This window comes from Sinohyriopsis cumingii, chromosome 17, assembly GCF_028554795.1.
Source record: "Sinohyriopsis cumingii isolate HCF-2022 chromosome 17, ASM2855479v2, whole genome shotgun sequence".
Classification (NCBI taxonomy): domain Eukaryota; kingdom Metazoa; phylum Mollusca; class Bivalvia; order Unionida; family Unionidae; genus Sinohyriopsis; species Sinohyriopsis cumingii.
Genome location: NC_142977.1, coordinates 76,261,884 through 76,284,991, shown reverse-complemented (window position 1 = coordinate 76,284,991; position 23,108 = coordinate 76,261,884). Strand labels below are relative to the sequence as shown.

The window sequence follows — 23,108 nt, the reverse complement described above, 5'->3', positions numbered from 1 at the left end:
TCATTGATGTAAACAGCTAATGAATTAAACATTGTATATGTTGCTGACCTTGTTCCAAAACCAGTGACAGTTTTGGTAAACAACTTTAAAAAAATAATTTTATTATCTTTCTCAATGTAAGAATCAGTAAGTTGAGTCAAGGTCATGCCTGGACTACGTGTCATTAAACATGTGTCAGTTGGTAAACAAACTTCTATTTTTTCCAGAAGGATGAACTTTTGAACCCCATCTGGGAATCTGTTTTGCATTTTACTTAGTCTTCAAATTTATTTTTCTTCAAATTATTGAATTCAAGTGATTGTTTTCCCTGGAAATGCAAAAGTGCTCTGATAATTCTTGGACAAAGACATTTACTGGAATTATATGGAATTCAAAAACTGGAATAATATTTTCTGTGTTTCAACAAGAGACTGTTGACAAGTCAGTATAATGCTGACTATTAGTGACATCATCTCCTTCCATCCTGAATTTCATCAGGATTTTAACTGAGATTTACTTAGAACTTTTCATTGATAGGACTTGTGTTTTTTAATTCTTGGATTATTTTTGGATTTAATTTATAAAACCTCAATTTCATTTTTCTCATTTGTCACTTTTGTATTCATGAGAAAAAAAGAACTATTTGTTAAATTTTACAAAGCTTGTTGTCTTCACTCTTTTCTGTTACTTATTTTAAGAGCATAGACTTGTAACAATACATACATACATACATACACACATATGGAAATAATTACAGTGGTGGTGTTATGATTTACATTTCAAGCAATCTAATCTTCAATAATCTTCTGATATAGCAGTAAATAACCTCAAAATGATTTTGATAGAATTATTACATAAACTCATTTCTGTTATTTATTGTTTACCAGAGCCCTCATGAACATTTGTTCTTTGGGGATTATACTGAAAAACATCCAATTATCATTTTAATTGGTGATATTAATGACGATCTACAGGATGCAAGATGTTATAAATTAAAGGACTTTTTTAATATTAAATGATTTAAAAAAATATCATTCTGCAACTGACCAGAGTTGCAGAAACAAGATTATCTTTATTAGACCAGATATTAATTTCACATTTGATAAAAATTAGGAAAGGAGGTGCTATCTTTTGGACTAGATGTCTCAGACCATTTTGGCACTTTTGCCTTTGTCGAAGTGGATTCTCCTATTAAACAGACTTGAAGTCATAATATTTGTTATATCATGTAGACCTTTACAGCTGAAATCCTTGCGATGATAGCAAACAAACTACTGAGTCTCTTGTATTTAAATTAATGGAGATGGCTTTAAACACCACATAAAACATTACTGTGCATATTCTATTGTTCAACCTTGGTACAACAGCATGGTACAAAAATTAAGTCGCAAAAGGGTATAGCTAATAATGTCATATCACGGAAGAACAATTACTATAAGTGGTAAATTTATATGAAACTAAAAAAAATAAAATGATACAACAATTTAGAGGGACAAAAAATTAATAGTACATAATACACTAATAGTGCTGCAAAAATGAGAAAATCTTATTTGATTAGATAGCTTTGCCACCTTAACTTTATGTTCTACACTGTACTATCTTATTTTTCTTGTAAACTTACATTATTGCAAATAAAAGTTTTACCATATGCTGCTATAACTAATAAAAGATTAACCTTATTTATATCTGGTTAACCTTATACATTCAAACCCACTTACCTCGACCTTGGATATCTCAAGAGACGGTGTAAGTTGAGTATTTTGGTCTGGTCCCAAAACAATCCTTCTTAGTTATGCTAATTTTTCCCTGCTTATCTCGACCCCTGTTAAGTTGATAACCCTGTTATGTTGGGCAGAAGTTTCAGTCCGAAGTAACATGTTGACCCATTTGATTCAGTGAAATGCAACTTTTAATGTCCATCTTAGAGAAATTTTACAAGAAATGATCCGGCATTCCCACTACTACTGGTACCTTGCACCCGCAAGGAAGAAAAAAGATCAAATCTTACTAGTACAAATGTCCATCAACCAATCTCATCAATACATTGTTGATCACTTGCATAGAGTGGAGAAAATTATGTTGCAATTTGAAACAGATTTGTTATAAACTAGTTACCCAATCTATATTTCATCTGAATTCGTTCTGTGTCTCATTTTCATTGATTCTGCATTGCATATGAACTCCATTTGCATTTCAGCTAACATGATCTTGTCAATTCTTTTGGGTCTCAGAAACTGCATTGGGATTTATCATTTATGACTGTCATCAGTTTCTAGCATTCATGTTGATCAAGAGTGCATTTAATGAAGTTGAAATATCCATTTTCAATAGTGTTAAATGAGAACTCTTACGTTATTATCTTGTCCTATTAAAAACAAGCAGCATTGAACTTACAATAAAACTATAATCTCATCTGCAATATATGTAAAAATACAGTTGCTGAGTTTATGTTTTCTTTTTTCATTCAAATACAAATTCTGGATGGACTAATACCAATAGTCCATATCATACCAAATTTAACAGAGTTGCTCTGTAATTATCCGAGTAACCTCCCGAGTTACTTTATACTCCAGCCAATCAAACGCTGGTGGGTACATGTAAATAACAAAATGGCATCCATTGTTGTTTAGAAATATTTCAGAAATAAAATTAATTAAATGATTGAAATTTATATGTAAATTATCCACATACTTTCAAAAACAAATCTGATAAACTCATATGAAACGCATTTTATTATAGTGATGTTTCGGATGCACAGAAATAGTTTGAACAACTTGCTCTTTGATTGTCAGAATTAAATTTGTTTACTTCGACACCGTTTCCTTACTTACATGTACATGTCCAGATGTAAACAGCTAAAAGCTACTTTCTCGTATGGGTTTAAAATCTGCCATGGTTTCAAGAAAATGAGACAGGATGGTTCCAATATTAAATTTCGTCAATATCTGCAGCAGCATCGCTGTTGAATATGCATTTTTCAACTCGACAAATGATGTTGAAGTAGTTACAGAAGTTGATGCTGATGCTGAAGCATCCGCCATTTGTCAGGATTAAATTTGTTTACTTCGACACCATTTCCTTACTTACATGTACATATCCAGATGTAAACAGCTCAAAGCTACTCTCTCGTATGGGTTTGAAATCTGCCTGGGTTTCCAGAAAATAAGACAGGATGGTTTCAATATTAAATTTTGTTAATATCTGCGGCAGCATCGCTGTTGAATATGCATTTTTCAACTCGATAAACGATGTTGAAGTAGTTACATAAGTTGATGCTGATGTTGAAGCGTTAGCCATATTTTGCCCACCACCTATCGAGTGGCTATTATGGTCAGCTGACCACCTGCCATGTGATCAAAATTCCAAGCAAATTACGAAGTTCACCCAAGTCTGCATGAAATGGGCTATTATGAAGAATTTCATGGCTTGTGAGAAGCGAAAAAGTGTCTGTGTAATGACTTTGATCCTGGATTATCTTGTCAAAGGGCTTTTGACTGGAAATTTAATTGCAGATCTAAATACAAGTAAACAGATTTTCAAATCCATTCAGGAAATGCATATGCATTTCATTTATAACTCATTGCTTTATGTGTTGCATTGTGTTCTCCTTTTCATTCAAATCATTTTCATCATTCGCATTCATCAGCATTTCATCTGCATTGATTCTGCATTTCATGCATGTTCATAATGAATTTCATTTGCTTTGATTCTGCATTTCATTTGTGTTCATTCTGCATTTCATTTGTGTTCATTGTGCATTTCATGTGTGTTCATTGTGCAATTCATTTGTGTTCATTGTGCAATTCATTTGTGTTCATAATGCATTTCATTTGTGTTCATGATCCATTTCATTTGTGTTCATAATGCATTTCATTTACACTCATTCTGCATTTCATTTGTGTTCATTGTGCAATTCATTTGTGTTCATGATCCATTTCATTTGCATTCATTCTGCACTTCATTTGTGTTCATTGTGCATTTCATTTGCATTCATTTTGAAGTTCATTTGCATTCATAATTCATATGTGTTCTTAATTTATTTCATTTGCATTCATAATGCATTTCATTTGCATTGGTTTTGCATTTCATTTGTGTTCACAATGCATTTCATTTGTATTCTATGTGCATTTCATTTGCATTCATTGTTCATTTCATTTGTATTCATTGTGCATTTCATTTGTGTTCATTGTGCATTTCATTTGCATTCATTCTGAATTTCATTTGCATTCATAATTCATTTCATATGTGTTCATAATGCATCTTATTGAAATTAATCCTGTATTATGTCTGCATTCTGTTTTTGCTTACTTCAGTGTCTGTATATCATGCATTGCCTACATCTACCTGTGAACTGTCAAGATTTAGATCTGCCATTGTATAATGCTGCAGCATATCAATGCTTTTAGTTCTACCGTTCTTTCTGTTTCCTGCAAATATTACACTATTGGACCAGAGTCTGTGCCACTTGCAGTTGGGTAGCTGCAGTGCTTCAGTGGTAGAATGCCAGACTTGCACTCCAAAGGTTGCTTGTTTGAATCTCCTATCCAGACCAACCTGGGTCAGTTGTGGTGATGTTTCCCTGGGCAAGGGACTTTATTATGTGGGTCCCTTGGCAAGAAACCTTTTTATGTGGGCCCTCGGGCAAGGGACTTTATTATGTGGATCCCTTGGCAAGGAACTTTATTATGTGGGTCCCTTTATGTTGGTCCTTGGGAAAGAGATTTTATTATGGCATGTGGGTCCCTTGCCAAGGGACTTTATTATGTATGTCCCTTTATGTGTCCCTGGGCAAGGGACTTTATTATGTGAGACCTTGGCAAGGAACTTTATTGTGTGGGTCCCTTTATGTGTGTCCCTGGGAAAGGGACATTATTAAGATGCCATCACATCAAATAGTCACTGGTGTGCTGTTGTGCTGTTAACAACTAACCAAATCAACCTATGAATGATACACCTAACTACAATACTAACCCCTATCTCTTTAGCTCTTTCCTTCAAAACATTCATTGCCAGTGGTGGCTGGGGAGCAGTCACTGCTGGGACTCCTGGCTGCAAAATAAAAACTGTCATGTCTAGAATATGCAATTACTGTCAGAATGGAATTAAACAATAACTATATGAAGTAACAACCACTTTTTCAAGATTCCTTAAATCAATGGATGATAGAAATAAACTTCTATAAGAATCCACCTGTCTTAAGAGGCCACACACTTTATGATTGAAGACACCTTCTGAAGAGGCCATAAGCTTTATCTATTTCTTAACAGCCCATACATTTTACTCTATGAAGTAGCCACCTGGCTTATGAGCTTATGAGGCCATACACTTTACATCTCAGGAGGCCTTTTACTTTATGAGGCAAACATTTCAAAAGAGGCATTATATTTTACTTTGTGAAGCAGTCTTCTCTCTTAAGAGGCCATACACTTCACTCTATGAAGTAGCCACCAATCTTAAGGGGCCAATTTTACTTTATGAAGCAGCCACATGTCTAAAAAGGACATATACTTTGCTTCATGAAGTAGCCACCTGACTTAGAAGGCCATATACTTTGCTTTATCATGCAACCACTCATCAAACAAGGACAGAAACTTTACCCTAGGAAGATGTCACTTGTCTTAAGATGTCATACTTTATTATAAGAAGATGACAGCTGTCTAAAGAGATTACATACTGTACTCTATGGAAAAGCCATATGACTCCATACACTTTTTGAAGAAGCCACATGTCTAAAGAGATCATATACTGTACTCTGTGGAAAAGCCATATGACTCCATACACTTTATGTCAAGAAGCCAGCTGTCTAAAGAGGTCATATACTTTACTCTATGGAGAAGTCATATGACTCCATACACTTTATGAAGAAGCCATATGACTTATGAGGCCATATAATTTACTCTATAGATCCACCTGTCCTAAGAGGCAATATACTGTAATAAATTTGGAGTATACACAATTGTTTATAACTCTCCATTTTAAGGATTTCTTAGATTTTTGCCATTACCTGTTTAATTATGGGAAACTGCTGCTGGAGAAATTATTAAGTGCTCAAACTAAATGATTAGCAAATTACTAGGAGAAAATGTCACAGAGTGAATTTTTATTAAGATTTCATGACGTCATGGTTTACTTTTCATGATTTCAGGTCAAAGCTGCACGAGTAACACTGGAGTTCAGTAGTCCTTATTAAAATCTAACTGTGTGAACTGATCGTGTGACTCCATGTGCAGTATTTATAATTGGGGATTGGTAAATTACACATTGGAATAATTGAGAAGGGACTGTTCCATCATCTGGTGGTGCTGGTTATTGTTGCTATGGTGGTAAACATGGTGTAGTTTGAGTTACAGGTGAAATGTTCCTTAAAATAATGATTTGACTGGCCTAAGGTTGTGTAGCAAAAATAGTTCCCTGTATTGAGTGGATGAGTCATATATTTTTACGGCATGGAATACTGGTGATACGTTAAGGAAACTTAATGAGGAGAAGCCATGCAGAAATGAGGTTGACAGGCAATTGGGAAGTGTTGAGATTCGTGGTCATGTATTAATTAGAGTAAAATTATTTATATTTTGGATGTGTTGGTATTTCCAGTTTGCAACAGTAGTTGCATAGAAGTCTGGAATCAGGGGAAACTTGTGACTTCTAGCAGAATAAACATGAGGGTTGAAATCGCTCAGTAAAGAAACCCCTTTGGCTTGTTACAATACTTAATAAATCAGCTACCTGCTAAAGAGGCCATATACTTTATATTATCAAGCAGACACTTGTCTTAAGAGGACATTAAATTTTCTTAATGACACAGACACTTGTCTTAAGAGGAAATATACTTTACTCTCTTAATTAGCCACCTGTCTTAAGAGGCCATATACTTTATGTTATCAAGTAGTCACCTATCTTAAGAGGACATATAGGTATACGGTACCAATTGAACAACCCCAGGTGGGCAGAGCTTAAGGTGTAGGTTACATTGTATTCAGAAATAAACAACAAAACTAGCTGTGATTGGTGCATTACGTAAGAGCTGTACTTTCTGTTAGGCTTAAAAAAAGTTGTGCCTCTTGGCAACATGTGAGATTATGTTAATTCATATCTAAATCATATTTTGCATTTTTATGATTTTTTTCAAATCTGGCACACATGGCTGAAACTGTGTCTGTTGTGACTAGACAACTCCTAACCCTGTCTAGTTCCAGCAGAGTTATCTTTCTTAAATGCAATGGAGTACCTGGTTTTGTCCTTGTCAAATTGACAGTCTAGCATTGTTCTCTACAACAGTGTGTGACATGTATGCTGAGGTAGGATAGAAAGTATATTTACTTCACAAAACATTAACACTGAGGCATATGGAAGAACAATCGGTACCATGATACCATATACTTTACTTTCTTAAGTAGCCACCTGTTAACCCTTTACCTCATGTAAGCACCTTTGGGTGCCTCTACTAGATTCTCATACAAGCACCTTCGGATGCCTGTACCCAATTTGCATGGAAGTGCCATTGGACGCCTCTATACAATGGAAGCACCTTTCAACACCCACTGTAAATATCAGTAATTTTGAGCTGGTTTTCAAAGCGCCACTATCAGGGGGAAATCCCATATTAGGTACTACATTCATCAATTTGAATGACCATTACATCAGATCATGTGGTCGCTATTTAAACTCTAGTAGTAATCTGCTTTATAAAGTAATAGTGTCAGATTCTCCACTCTCCAAAATGGAGGCCGCAGATTTCATTCAGTACTTTTCTGGAGTTTGTACAATTAAAATCACTACTATGAAAGCTTCAATAACTTAGGTAAAGGTTCTGATATTGATATAGGCAACAATGAGTTTTATAATTTATCAAATGCAGATGATTTAGTGATGTAGACGTAGACAAAGAATGGGTAATTTCTGAGTATGAGAAATGTCAGCAATGGTTGGTCACATGGCTTCACTGGCTTGACAGAGAACGAGTTCTCTAAAGATTTTAAAGCACACACAAAATTCTTCTGTGAAAAACAATTATACAGCTATAATGACCAAATTTTACTCCTAAATATTTATATACATAATAAATGTGTAAAAAAAAGTAAAATGGTTAAAATTTATGTTAAACATAACATATACTACACTGTTATACACACCTTTAACAGTCAACAGGCAGGCCTATGTGTATGGAGTCAACTAGGTAACAGGTGTTCTATTTTTAGCACACTGCACTCTGTAACTTTATTACATGTATGTCAACTGCCTAAAAGGACATACACTCTATGAGGTAAAGGGTTAAGAGACCATATACTTTATCAAGCAGACACCGGTCTTATGAGTCAGTTTTACTGTACTCTATGAAGCAGCCACCTGACTTTCGAGGCAATATAATCTAATGTATGAAGAAGCCACCTGTCTTAACAGGATGTATACTTTACCTCTCAGAGGTAGCTGATAAAGAAAGGTCCAATTGTGCTGAGGCTGAAACATACATATGCTAGTGCATGCTGAGTGAGGTGTCAGATAACAGGCATACATCAACTATTCTTATGTCCTTGTCACTAAAAGAAACAGATTTTAGGTGTAGAAATCATAATCTCAGTAAATGATTACATAAAGACTAGAGCAACTGCAAGGACATGCAACCACAAAAGTCAATCCTCAAACTTTTTATTGCATATTCTAAACCCCAATCCTCCATTCCACACTCTAGACACTTCATCCCCATTCCATATTCTAGACACCCCATCTCTCATTCCATATTCTAGAGACTCTATTCCCCATTCCATATTTTAGACATCTCATCCCCCATTCCATATTCTAGACACCCCATCCCCAATTCCATATTCTATATTCTAGACACCCCATTCCCCATTCCATATCCTAGACAATCCATCCCCCAATCCATATTCTAGACACACATTCCCCGTTCTAGACAGTGACCTATGGACCATAACGCAATTCTATCAGTCACAAATGAGAAGAATTTATCTGCTCTGACTCCAATTTTATTGTTTGGTCAGAAAATATTTCAAAACGTCACTGTAATTTAAACTGTGTTACATCTTACCTCCAAATGCTTTCACATGAACCCCAGTGGTAGGAGGCTACTCCAAGGGCAATACAGCTATAGAGTTCTATGAATTTTCACCCAGCTGTTTAAGAGACGTCATAATGAACAGATGAGTGGGCAACTGGAAAGATCACGATATCCCCAACTCAGGCATGTGAGGAATTACAATATCCACAACTCAGGCATGTGAGGAATTACAATATCCACAACTCAGGCATGTGAGGAATTACCATATCCACAACTCAGGCATGTGAGGAATTACAATATCCACAACTCAGGCATGTGAGGAATTACAATATCCACAACTCAGGCATGTGAGGAATTACAATATCCACAACTCAGGCATGTGGATAAAAAATTATAGTACCAAGAATGGAACAGTGAAAAGTCTGGATAATTGTTGTCTAGATCTTTATGTATAATCTTTCATTTTTATTTTTGCAGCAATAATTTCTCCTGCTGTAAGTAATACTTCGATACACACAACATGATATACAGTGTGTGTTGCCTTTTTTGCTTTCTTTCCAAGCACAGCAAAGAACACAACAATTTCTATCTATAATTATATGGTAATTGTTTGAACATTTTAAGAGGCCGATCACCCCATTCATCTTGAACATCTGTCTTGTTTGTTGGATGACATTTCTAGATTCACATAATTGAAAGTATTGTCAGATCTGGTTATAGTCTGAGTCACATGGTCCACTTTGACTTTCATTATAAATGTTAATAAGATTAAATAAAATAATGAAAACAAGCATGTCAATTCAGGGCAAGAAAAATAACAGTTACACTGGTCAGGAAGAATGTTGCAAGAACAATTCAGTTTTAAATAAGCTTTGTGTATTAATAATGACTTGCACATTGTTACATCATATTGTCAGAGATATTAATACTTGGTCTAGGGATGAGATCAAAATGTATCTGTAAGATGCAAACACACTACAAGTGGGCATAGTTTTTGCTGTTTTTCCTCTTAGTGCTATCATCTTTATTTCTCTCACATCTTACCTTGAAAATGCCAGCTTTGTGCCATGCAATTTTATCAAGAGTACGTCCCAACAGTGATGTGTGATCCAATCCAAGGGATGTAACTCCACATGCTATGGGATTCTGGATAAGATTGGTAGAATCATATTGGCCACCAATCCCAACTTCGATGATTCCAACATCCACCTTTTCTTGCAGAAAGACATGGAATGCCATGACTGTCAGGAAGGCAAAATATCCAGGCATTGAGTTTTCATTCTCAGCCTGAAAACAAAGCATTTAGAATTAACAAGCCAAGGATGTTATGAAAATATATCTAAGGGTACAATGTTACCAGATGGATACACAGATAATTGGGGACCATAGAGGTAACTCATTATATCAAAATATTTCCTTTCCCATAAAATAGAAAAACTAGGAACGGGTCACAATGATGAATGCTATTTACACACATCTTCACATTTTTTATTTCAATTAATTTCCAAATTAGCATATACATCATACACATTCACTAGTAAGTCAAATGGCAAACAACACGGAACCTGATTTGCCATTGTATATATATATGAGCCAGTAGATCAAGATATATGTTGTTTGTTTGACTGATAACTCCTAACAAACTGTACAGTCCCAGATCTGCTAGTGCATTATGTGATATCTGGGTCTGTGCTGATTGGACTGATCGACTCATATGCTAGTATATAAGTTTTCTTGACTCAAAGTGAAATTGTAATTATAAACATCAGACTTCATAGTACCTATATTCATGACCTATCCTACAAACATGAAGCACAAAAATCAGTTCATCAGTTAAAAGGCTGGAGTTGGAAAAATATACAGCTGATCTCAATAACTAATGTCCCTCTCCTAACATGTTACAATAGCATGCAATGAAATTAACAAAAAAATAACAAACAAACAATGCAAATTAAATATATATAACATAATATACAGCTGTTCTCAATAATTTAAGCATGGCAAATTAGAAATATAGAGGTAATCTCAATAATTTAACTTCCTCTGCTTCAGTGACAAGTTAGAAATATAGAACTGATCTCAATAACTTAAGTGTTTTACAAAGCTTATCAATATGGTCATTCCATAATAAATTATTATCTACGGACACACCTACAAACCTGTCATGTTTGACATTTTCTAATGGATGATTATTTATTGCAAGAAATAGTTCTGGGTTCCCTGACTTGTGTAGTTTTTGTGATGTCCCCAAAATCATACATTTTGTTTTACCTTCATTAATTACCATCCTATTTTGTTGTGCCCAGTTTTGGGCTCTAAAAAGGTCTGACTTTAATCTCATTTGGATAACTTCAGTATCAGAACTAGACGTATACAAAGTCGCATCATCAGCAAACAAATCTGTATTTGTGGATTCATTATTTAATGGTAGATCATTGATATAGATAAGGAAGTGGGGAGGGTATAAAAAATGAACCTTGGGGAACCCTGAATGAATAGTGTGAGTTTGAGAGCTAATATTGACAATGCTTACTTGCTGAGACCTTTGGTTTAGGTATGATCTAAACCAGATTAAAGGATTGTCAAACATGTAATAGTTCAACTTTTGCAGCAGATTTTCATGATCAACAAGATCAAAAGCTTTCTTGAAGTCAAGGAAAACAATCCCAGTCATATGTCCATTATCCATTTCCTTCAGCCAAAGATCAATTCATTTGTTAAGTTCTGTTTGGCACAAGTGGTACTTTCAAAATTCTGATTGCACTTCATGAAATAGAGAGTATGTTTCAAAAAATGTATAGACCTGAATGGCTACATGCTTTTCACATAATTTTGACAATACAGGTAGAAGACAATGTGAACAGAATTTCTCATTTTGTTAAAGAAAGTCAACTTGTGACCTCAAATAATGTTTTGGGAAAGATCACTGCCAGTTATTTTCCAGGCTGACAATGCTTTTTTTCATTGGTTTGCTAATGACTATTACTGAATTAAAAATATTTTGGCTTAAATGCCACATGGGCTGCCTGAGAGAACTAATGAGGATAAAATGGTAGGACAGGGTTCCAAAGACTGTGGTTCACACATGGCAAGCAGTTCAAGCATACAAACCATGCTGATAAAGTCACACTTGAGATGGACAGACTCCATCACTAGTACATCAGTAGAGCGACTACCATAAAGATCTAGGGCAAGCTGGAGAGGCAAAAATGATTACAGAGTGGTCAGAAGAAAGGCTTCAAAAATTCCCTCAAGTCATTTTGAAACCTTTGAACATTGACCCTTAGTCTTGGTAAAATCTCGCACAGGGATCAGCTCACTAGGCATAGTCTCATCCATACTTGAGCAACAGACTTCAAACTGAATAGAATTGTACAGGCAGTACTGAAGTATGAGCAGCATTATTCTCTGATAGTTTGGAGCACAAACAGTCACTTATAAACCCATTGAAACCAAACCAGTTATTCCAGAGTGTCATGGTCATTTTCAAACTCGAAAGACAAAATACAATTCACAGAATGTAACACTTCAAACAAGTATAACTACTGAAATCCGTTAAAAATTTGCATGTAACTCATTTTAATTACAAAACAGAAATCATGTTAATTTTACTCTGCTTAACTTTATATGATGGTATCAAGACTGCATTTCTGCAAAGTGTTTTCTGAAATTTTAACAAGAAGCCCTTACAAAGTGTACACCTTTGTATAGAAAGAAGAATGTCATATTTTTCAAATCCAATTATGCACCTCTTGGGGAAAATATACTGGTCCTTGGAGTGAGTTGCAATATATATTCACCTATGTCATCACTTTACTCAACACAGTACACTTGCATGTATCTTAAGCTCTTACTAAAATGTCACTAACACCTGATGAAAGCTTTATACTAGAAAGAGTTTTAAATTTACTGTCTTCACTATGAAAATATTTTCATGACCTGAACCGATTTTAGTATCAAGTTTGCATCGTTAGCCAAAATCAGCTCCATTTCCATCATGATCTGGACCGACAATAAGAAGGCAAAATAGGTAACAGTAAATGACAAATGATGTATGGTAGATGTTAAGCAATGCTGAGGGTTGACAGCTTAGTAAGGGCAGAAAATTTACACAGATAATCCCAAAGTGCAAATCTGCATCACTTAGCCCAGGGGAATTATAAAAAAGTAAGGATTTCCTTGTCACAGCCAAGAGTTTTCCACTGTGAAAAGGAGAAGCTTATTGGCTTTCCTCAGCCCGAGCTTGCTTGTATCAGGTTGGTTTCCTAATATCTACTTATAATTGAATATTTGTTGCAGCCAATGTCAACCCGGATGCCCAGATCAAGTGAGGCTGGATTGAAAATTGCCCTAAGAGTGACTAGAGTTCTATGTAGAGGTCTGATTGTAAAATTCACCACATAGGCAAGCTGGTAATGCTGAAGAATACTACTGATGATAATGTTTAACACTGTATTCCCATTGCAAACTACCATATAATAAGCAAAGGTTTATCACAATAAACTTTGTTAACTTAGTATATCAAAAGTAGAAGTGGGCAACATATGCTTTATTATTCTTCTCTGCAGTTTACAGAGACAACACGCTGCAGACAAAGTGTTATGATAGAGTGACCTTTTCACCTTCAGCACAAGAACAAATAACAAGATGAAGCAGACTAAACAGTAATCAGTCTGCTTGACTACTCTAATCATCTGAGAGCTTGAACTGACTATACAAATCTATTTAGGACAAGGATCCTAGGTGATCCATACAGCAATAGCATCTAAATTGACTGAACAGTTATGTAGCCTCTGAAAAGTCTGGTAAGAATTCAAAATGTATTGTTTCTGTTTAGCGGCTCTAACTCTGATCAATTATACTGCAATTAAAGAGCTTTTCCTGGAAGGGAACAAACCTATTCTTTCTCCAAACATTATCCTGATTTCATGGTAGAGTGGGAACCCTGAAACAGACGGATAACATTATTAAATAAAATGCTCTGCTTTATGGCAGGCATGTAAGGGGATAAAAGTACCTGTGGGAAAGTGATACCTTTATCTTGTGTGTGGCTTGTGGGGAAGTTAAATGAGTACCTTGGTCTTGTCCAACTTATTATAAACATCCCAGAAGTAAGACGTAAATCTTTCCCTGTCTAATGGCTGGCCATTGATATGAATCCTCTCCCTCACTTCAATAAGGTGTGGAGAACTATGAAAGAAAATGGACATAGTTAATGGTCTTTTAAAGAAATGGTCTTTGTAAGGACTGAGGCTGCATCAATGTGGTTTAAACTGATGCTTTAAGACTGCCTCCAATGTCGTAAAAGGGTTTCATCCTTACACACCTCCAAGAAATGGCATATGTATACATGACTGCAGATGACTAAAAATTTATCCAGCAGAGTAGGAGTGTGATGAAAAATGTAAAATATTGAGCTGCAAGCTTGACATTTTGGCACACTACACACCTCTAAGAGATGACACTTAGTTTTATCTCTTAAGATCAAACATCTTTTAAGCCTGTAGAGACGTAATGAAAGTGTGATGCATGGAAATGCAGATACTGTGTCGCCCCTATTTCTATGAAAAGGTTGGAGACAGTATATAATAATGCTGTTTCCACTGCAAATAAATTCTTTAATGGAGACATATTGTACAGATTCCAACCTCAACAGACATAAAATAGGAATGAAAGTGTGGTAATATATGGTATTAACATTCTGTTGCTACAAATGGTCTGACAGTTACTGGTCACCTAAGGTCAGCTCCAGGCTCTCACTCAGTAGTAAGCCTATATGTCTTATGATAACATTAGTGTGAGAAACTAGTGTGTGTGGGTATTCTCGGTTGGAGTCAGTTGAACCTAGTCATTAAAGTAGTTAGATCAAACCATGTTTTGTGTTATTTAGCGAAACATAGCATGGTGTCAGAAGTGAAATTTTTTGAATAAGTTGGATTTATACCATTTAGAAGTATATCTCTGTAACAATACTGAAATTTGGATGCACAAGTTTATGTTAATTATGACATCATGGAGAAACTCAATCAGCCACCTGTAATGGACTTTAATTCCCGCCATCTAGCAGAAACTTGGAGGTGGTGGAAGCAGACTATACAGTTTTACTTAGATGTTGCTCTTGCAGATAAAGAAGACAAAGAAAACTTCAATGCTTTCATGTGTAGTATTATTGGTCAGGATGGTAGACATTTACAACACATTTATATCTGAGGCAAATGAAGATGAAAAATTTGGTTCACTGGTCAAAAAGTTTGAGGATTATTGCAGTCTGAAGCAGAACATTACTTTAGAAAAGCACACATTCAATGCAAGAATCCAACAAAAGAATGAAACCATTGACCAATATGTAACTGAACTTAAATTGATTACAAAAAACTGCAAATTTACTTTTATGAGAATATCAACTGATATTACAAATAGCACTGGCTATCTGCAGAGCAGATGAAGAATCCAAAAAGCCGATTCAAAGTATGCAAAATGAAGCAGCTGCATCAGACATTCATGGTGTGAAAATGAAGAAAAAAGAAACAAAAATGGCACAACCAAAGAAAGTGGAAATTTACATATGAAATCAGACTCCAGATTATTCAACTGTGGTAAATTACATGCAAAACTGGCTACGAGTGTCGAAAACAGCATCATTTCCTGAAATGCTGCAGGATGGGTGCAAGGCATGCAAGAATACTCAAGTGAAGAGGAAAAAACATTTTATGTATGAACAATGACAAAGGCAACCACTGAAATCAGTGACAAAGAATGCTACATCACTCAGACTCTTCATGGTACTGATGTCAAATTTAAAACTGATACTGGCTTGCAAGTAAACATCATTCCATATCACATTTTTGAAGCAATAAACATTGACAATGTTGAAGTAAAACCAACCAAGACCTGTCTCACAAGCTACTTGGGTGACAAACTAATCGTCATTGGCAAATGCAAATTAAACTGCATGAATCAAGAACTTGATTTTTATATCAAAAAACAAACCAACCGCCTATTCATGGGTTCAGTCTCAGCATCTCAAAATTTGCAATTAATACAAGTTGTTTGCAGTGTTCACAGGGATAAGGACAATCACATCGTGAATGAATTTCCCAGTGTGTTCAAAGGCCTAGGATGCCTAAAACATAAATATCATATTGCAATTGACAAAAATGTGAAACCTGTCATCAGTCCACCACGGAAGGTTCCTGCAGCTTTATGAGAACCAATTAAATCAACTTTTTTGGGAGGAGATGGAACAGAAAAAAGTAATACATAAAGTAGATGAACCAACAAAATGGGTCAGTTTTTTAGTATAGTTGTTGAAAAACCAAATTGTGAAAACTAAGAATTTGTCTAGATCTGAGAAATTTGTATCAAGCTGTCAAGCGAGAGCATTATCAACTTCCAACAACTGAAGATACAACCACAAGGATAGCTGGAGCTAATTTTTTCTCCAAACTAGATGCCAATCATGGTTACTGGCAAATACCCATGGGTGAGGAAAGCCAGTTATTGACAACATTTAACACCCCGTTTGGTAGATATTGCTACCTGAAAATGACTTTTGGTATTAAATATTCTGCTCAAGAAGTGTTCCAGAAACGCAAGGCACAGTTGTTTGAGGACCTGCCTGGGGTGGAGACTGATATAGATGACATACTTATTTGGGGAACTTCAAAGCAAGATCATGATGGAAAACTGAAAAATGTTTTAAAGAAATGCCAGGAAATAAATCTGACAATGAATTTGGAGAAAAAAAAATATTTGGACTAACAGAAGTGTGCTACATGGGACACATGATGACATCATCAGGTATTAAACCTGATCCAGAAAAAGTAATAGCAATCACAGATATGCCTGCTCCAACAGACAAGAAAGGAATTGAAAGATTACTGGGTGAAGTTAGCGAAATTTATCCCAAATATGTCTACAGTGACAGCACCAATCAGAGCACTTTTGAAAAGTGAAACTGAATTTGTTTGGGAAACCGCACAGAAACATGCATTTGAAGAGATCAAACAGATTCTAAGCAAAGAACCAGTGCTGAAATACTTTGATGTTATGTAGCCTGTCGTTGTTAGTTGTGATGCATCAAAATCAGGACTTGGAGCAGTGTTAATGCAGTCAGGCAAACCCATAGCATTTGCATCAAGGTCTTTGACAGATGCAGAAACAGAGTTATATGCACAGATCAAAAATAGAACTGCTTGCTGTGTTATTTAGTCTTGAAAGATTTAATCAATATACTTATGGTCGTCAAGTACAATTAGTTGAATCGGATCATAAACCTCTGGAATCAATCCTCTACAACCCTATCTGGCCCACTGCCTAGACTTTAGGGAATGCATTTAAGACTGCAGAAGTACAGTTTTGACTTAATGTATTGTCCAGGAAAAGAGTTAACTGTAGCAGATACATTGTCGAGAGCATACAGACAGACGAACATAACTGAGATGAATATGGATAGTGAAATTGAGTGCTATATGCACATGATCATGTCAGATATACAGACTGCAGATACACAGGTAGAAGCAATAAATAATGAAACAAAACATATAATAAAATGACCAAATTACAAGAATGATTCAAATGGGATGGCCAAATGATAAACATCTTGTACCTTTTGAAATCAGAAATTTCTGGAACTGCAGATATGAACTTTCAGAAATGGATGGATTAGTTCTAAAAGGTGAGAATATTGTGCTCTTCAGAAAGAAATGCTAACAGAGTTGCACAAAAGTCATATGGGTATTGAGAAGACAAAGCAAAGAGTAAGAGACATTATGTATTGGCCTGGCATGAATGCACATATTGAAGACACATTATCGAATTGTTCTACTTGCCAGGACTAAAGAAAGTCAAATATAAAAGAACCACTGTTATCTACACATTAACCTACTGCACCATGGGAAATGGTTGGAACAGATTTATTTATGTGGAATAATTACAGCTATGTCTTGATAGTAGACTATTGATTCAGATATTTTGAAGTTGCCAAGTTAGAAAATACATGAGCAAGTACAATAATCACACACACAAAGTAAGTTTTTGCAAGACAAGGAATACCATGAGAAGTAAGGAGTGATAATGGACCACAGTTCTCCTCAAAAGAATATGGTCAGTTTGCAAAAAAAACTTGGGATTCAAACATTTTGTCAAGTCCCAAGTATCCACAGTCTGATGGTTTAGCAGACAGAACCATTCAAACTGTCAAAGGAATTCTCAATAAGGCAAGGATATTGGAGTACTGAAATACACCAGTTGATGATATAGGATGTCTGGCACAAATACTGATGAGTAGAAGACTTCGATCGACTTTACCTACTACCAACATACAGCAACATCTGCAAGCTATAAAAGAAAGAAACTTAAAGTGGAAACTGGATGAAAAGAAAAATCAGCAAATGAAGCAGTATGACAGAACAGCTTAAAAAAAGAGCTTCCAAATCTGACTTCTGGAGACAAAGTAAGAATCAGAAGATATGATCTTTGGGAACCAATGGTAGTTGTCAGAAAATATAGCACTCCAAGGTCATATGATGTGAAAACCTAGGATGGTGCGATATGCAAGAGAAACTGAAGACATCTGTTACAAACAAAAGAGACATTACCAGATATAAATGATACATACGAAGATACTAACAAGGAGGTCACTGAACTGAATGACAAGATGCCATTAGTCATCAATGAGCCAAACCAGACAGGAGAGATTAGAACAAGGAGTAGACGTCTAATAAAAAAGCCTGCAAGATACAGAGATTTTATTATGTGAACTTGATAATTGTTCCAAATTATATTGTGTCTTATGAATATTAGAAACTGGAAGTGGTTAAGGGCATAATAATACATCTGTTATATCACATCAGTTTATATACAGTGATAAGAACTGGATTGAAGAACAAAATATTAGGACTTTAGATTTTAATGGCAATGCCAATGTATCACCATGTATTTGTTTTCATGAGTGTAAAATGTTTGTGAACATCCTAGGGTTAGAACTATATTTTAACTAAAATTAGTAGAACTATTACAACTCACCAGAAACTATTTTAAATATATATTCATGTGCAAAATAGAACTTTATCAAGTTTGAATATGTTTGCTAATTTATTAAAAAGAAAAGGAGAAATGAATATGTGAATTTAAAAGAAAAAGCACAAAACTCATTTTTAGGGGGAGTCGTGGTAATATACTGTATTAACATTCTGTTGCTACAAATGGTCTGATAATTACAGGTTATCTAAGGTCAGCTGCAGGCTCTCACTCAGTTGTAACCCTATGTGCCTCATAATAACATTAGTGTGAGAAACTAGTGTGGGTGTGTTTTCTCTGTTTTGAGTCAGTAGTAATCTAGCCATTAAAGTAGTTAGACCAAACCGTGTTTTGTGTTATTTAGCAAAACATAACAGAGAGTACATAAAATTTGAATCAGAACATGCATAGAGGAATGCTTCAACATTTTATCCAAAATCTTTATTTGACTCATTTAAATATTCACTTTTAGCTATACCATTTTCCTGCCATATTCCTTCCTGCAAAGTGCCAAAGTTTAGTCCATCAAGAAAAGATTGTAAAGGCATGATATTTATCCAGTACCGGTACCTTTTATATCATGTTTTGAGTTTCCAAAGCAGATGTTACTTCATCGAGTTATAATTCGTATTTGTCTCCTTTAGTTTCATGAAACTTAATTACAGCACTTAAAGCTGATGATCAATAATTGTTTCTGACATTCATTTAAATTCTCACATTATTAGTAGATAGAACAAATTACTCTTTAAATGTGCCATTTAATTTCCTTCTTAACACTGCATGGCACAATTATTTGTTTGAAATGTATCTGTATACTTGTATATATGACATATATGTTCTTTTATGTTTACAATGTTTTTACTTTATAATTATATTTTAATTTAAAGGTATGGACTTTGTAGTCTGAAATAAAGAATTCTTATTCTTATTATTATGCATGCTTCACAGATGAGTTACAATCAGATATTACAAGCATCTGAGTGATCCAGAAATAATAATGCTTATGCTGCATACCCTTATACAGAATTCATGTAGCCTGAAAATTGGGATCTTATAGTAGTGTTTGTTATGGTACAAGTTAACATAAAATAAAATAAAATAATCCTGTGAAATGGGAATGGCTGCAAAGTATTCTCAAGATAATGGCATTACATGTTTTAGCGGCTCCCTAAATGAAAAATAATGATAAATATCTTGCAACAAGGCCTTTCTGAATTGTTCTGATCCCCACCCCCTGCCATCTGTATAAGAATTTTAATAAATTTGTATCAGGAAGAGTACTGTGAATGGCACATTATATGTCTGTTCCATGTTTAGTAGTCCTGCACATAAGAATATGTAGGGTACACTTGACTCTGGAATGCTGTTATAAAGTAACTGTGCAAAAACCATTATTTTCTTAATATTCTTACTGTGGCCAAGACTTATAGAGTCCATAATCTGAATGGTTGTTTTATTGGTGTATTAGAGCCTGACATACACACAATTTGGTCCTTGGAATTTACTCAAGGATAAACGTTGATCTGCAAATCCAAAAACTGAAATTTGAACATACTGCACCTTTCAAAAGCACGTTTGACAAACAGTTTGCATTTTATAAAAAGCAGACTATTATAAACTGTTGATAATAATACATTCTTCTCATGTAAATAGGTAATGAAAAAATTATGCAGTTAGCAAATGAAGAAACATTTTAACAAAAGTCCTCACCTGTAGAATCCGGTCTTGTATCCATGGTGAAGAAGGATGCTCTCACAAAAAGCACATGTAGAACCCTTACCCTTGGTACCACTAACATGGATGATCTTGAGGCTGTCTATGTCTGCTAGCTGAAAAAGAACCAATCAAAATGATAATCTTAAGTCCTTATCTGCTGATTGGTTTACAAAGAATCTACAGGAAGGCAACCAGACTTTATATTTTCTGAATTATTCATTGCATAGATGTTTAAAAAAAACCTGACTACCATAAACTTGCTTATAAGTTGAGTCAAATTGCAAACAAGAAAGATCCTGATCTGCCATATGTAATGCTTCTGGAGACCAGGGTATGTTGTTGGTTCTACAGATTATTCCTAAAAGACTACACAGGAACATTATGCAATGTCAGATCTAGGTCTGTGCAATTTGCAGTTCAATATAATAATTTCTTTAAAAATGACAAGACATAAAATATGGCTAACTTAAATTTAATGAATAATACGAGTAACATGTACAGTACGTTATACACCACCACCATGTTAAAAGTCCTCTACATAAATAACTCAAATTTTCTGCATTATTTTTCAAAGCGACCTTGACCATTGACTTTCTCAGCCTAAAATCAATAGGCTTCATTCTTGACTTTAGTGCTAGTCATCAACAATATTCTCTCCATGTCTAGGAAGTGGAACAAATGTTTAATTCATTCCATCACTGTGACCTTGGCCTTTGCCCTTCTAACCAAATCACCAATGGCTTCATCCTGACTCCAAGCAAGCCAACAACTCTACAACTATATGGTCTTAAACTGAGTAAAGAAATGAGCACAAAAAAACAAGTTTTGTAAAATTCAACAAATAGTTTATTTCCCTATAATACAAAGTGAAAATTTAAAAAGAACTTACAGTAATGTGAATTAAATCCCAAACAGTTCTAAAAGTTCTTTCACAAGTCCAAATGTATGAAGTTCCAACTGAATTACCATGGTGTTCCAAATAAAATCCAACACTGAATGTGTTGATGTGCCTGTAGTCTCAAATGTGCTAATGCTCCATTGGCCTGGAGTGTGATGATCTGCTAATATTCTTTTGTTGTATCACAATAATATAATCCAAAATGTCTATTTCTGAATTCACTATAATTTCAAATTCATGTCCCAGTCCAAGGGTATTATTAAGCACTTTGTAATTCCAGTGAATAATAATTTGAACAAATAAATCCACCCAAATAAAAAAAATGAACACAGCAATAAGAATGATCCAGCTACAGATGTTAAGGCAAGAATATGCAATCTTTCAAGTAAACAATATTGATATTAAAAGCTATAACACAATAACAGAGCCAGGATATAGGTCAGCCTCCTCTCTAAAACATTCAAAGTTGTCAACAAGTTTAGGAATTTCCAAGTGGAAAACTGATGTCCTAGGCTCAGATTCAAAAACACATGTTTACCTCCATTGACAATCATCTGATTATTTAATCTATAATCTTAGAGATATACCAGCTATGTATTATGTTGTTTACAAAAATAAATCTCACTGGTCAGGAATACCATTAACTTAAGTTTGGACAAAGTCCAGTACAAAATACAAATGAATATAACATAATAATTTAAGGAAAGAATACAACAAAAAAAAAAATATATATATATATATATATATATATATATATATATATATATATATATATATATATATATATATATATATATATATATCACCAAAAATGGGGGGGGCCCAGAGTGGCCAAGTGGTCTAAAGTGCTCTCCATCACAGATCACTGCCATCTCACCTCTGTCTACATGGATTTGAGTCTCGGGCTCGGCCAATGTGGATATGTGAGAAAGCTTGCCGGTAGCTTCTCGTGGGTCGGTGGTTCTTTACGGGGTTTTCCCAGGTTCTTCCTCCACCATTAATACTGGCCGCCATGTATAGCCTATCATGTGCTGAAAAATGGTGTTAAATCTTGCAACAACAACAACATCATATGTTGTGTCCAAGTTAGTGCCAGTAGAAGTAAGCGACATTAGTCTTGGCGCCTAATAGAAGTAAAAGACATTAGTCTTGGTGCCTAATAGAAGTAAAAGACAGTAGTCTTGGTGCCTAGTAGAAGTAAGAGATATTAGTCTTGGTGCCTAATAGAAGTAAGAGACAGTAGTCTTTGTGCCTAAGAGAAGTAAGAGACAGTAGTCTTGGTGCCTAATAGAAGCAAGACAGTAGAAGAGACAGTAGTCATTGTGCCTAATAGAAGTAAGAGACAGTAGTCTTGGTGCCTAATAGAAGTAAGACACAGTAGTCATGGTGCCTAATAGAAGTAAGATACAGTAGTCTTGGTGCCTAATATAAATGGGTGCCTAATAGAAGTAAGAGGCAGTAGTCTTGGTGCCTAATACA

The 23,108-nt window shown here is 35.0% G+C and overlaps 1 protein-coding gene across 2 annotated transcripts in view; it reads right to left on the bottom strand.

Moving 5' to 3' along the window:
- Positions 1-23,108, bottom strand: part of LOC149779266 (folylpolyglutamate synthase, mitochondrial-like) — a 96,816-nt gene that overhangs the window by 26,178 nt on the left and 47,530 nt on the right. For both annotated transcript variants that reach the window (XM_089939850.1, XM_089939851.1), the window contains exons 3-6: positions 20,726-20,844; positions 14,071-14,185; positions 10,040-10,282; positions 4,951-5,028 (exon numbers count right to left, since the gene is read on the bottom strand). In XM_089939850.1, coding sequence (XP_089795976.1) covers positions 4,951-5,028; positions 10,040-10,282; positions 14,071-14,185; positions 20,726-20,844 — 555 coding nt within the window. The remainder of the gene's footprint in view (positions 1-4,950; positions 5,029-10,039; positions 10,283-14,070; positions 14,186-20,725; positions 20,845-23,108) is intronic.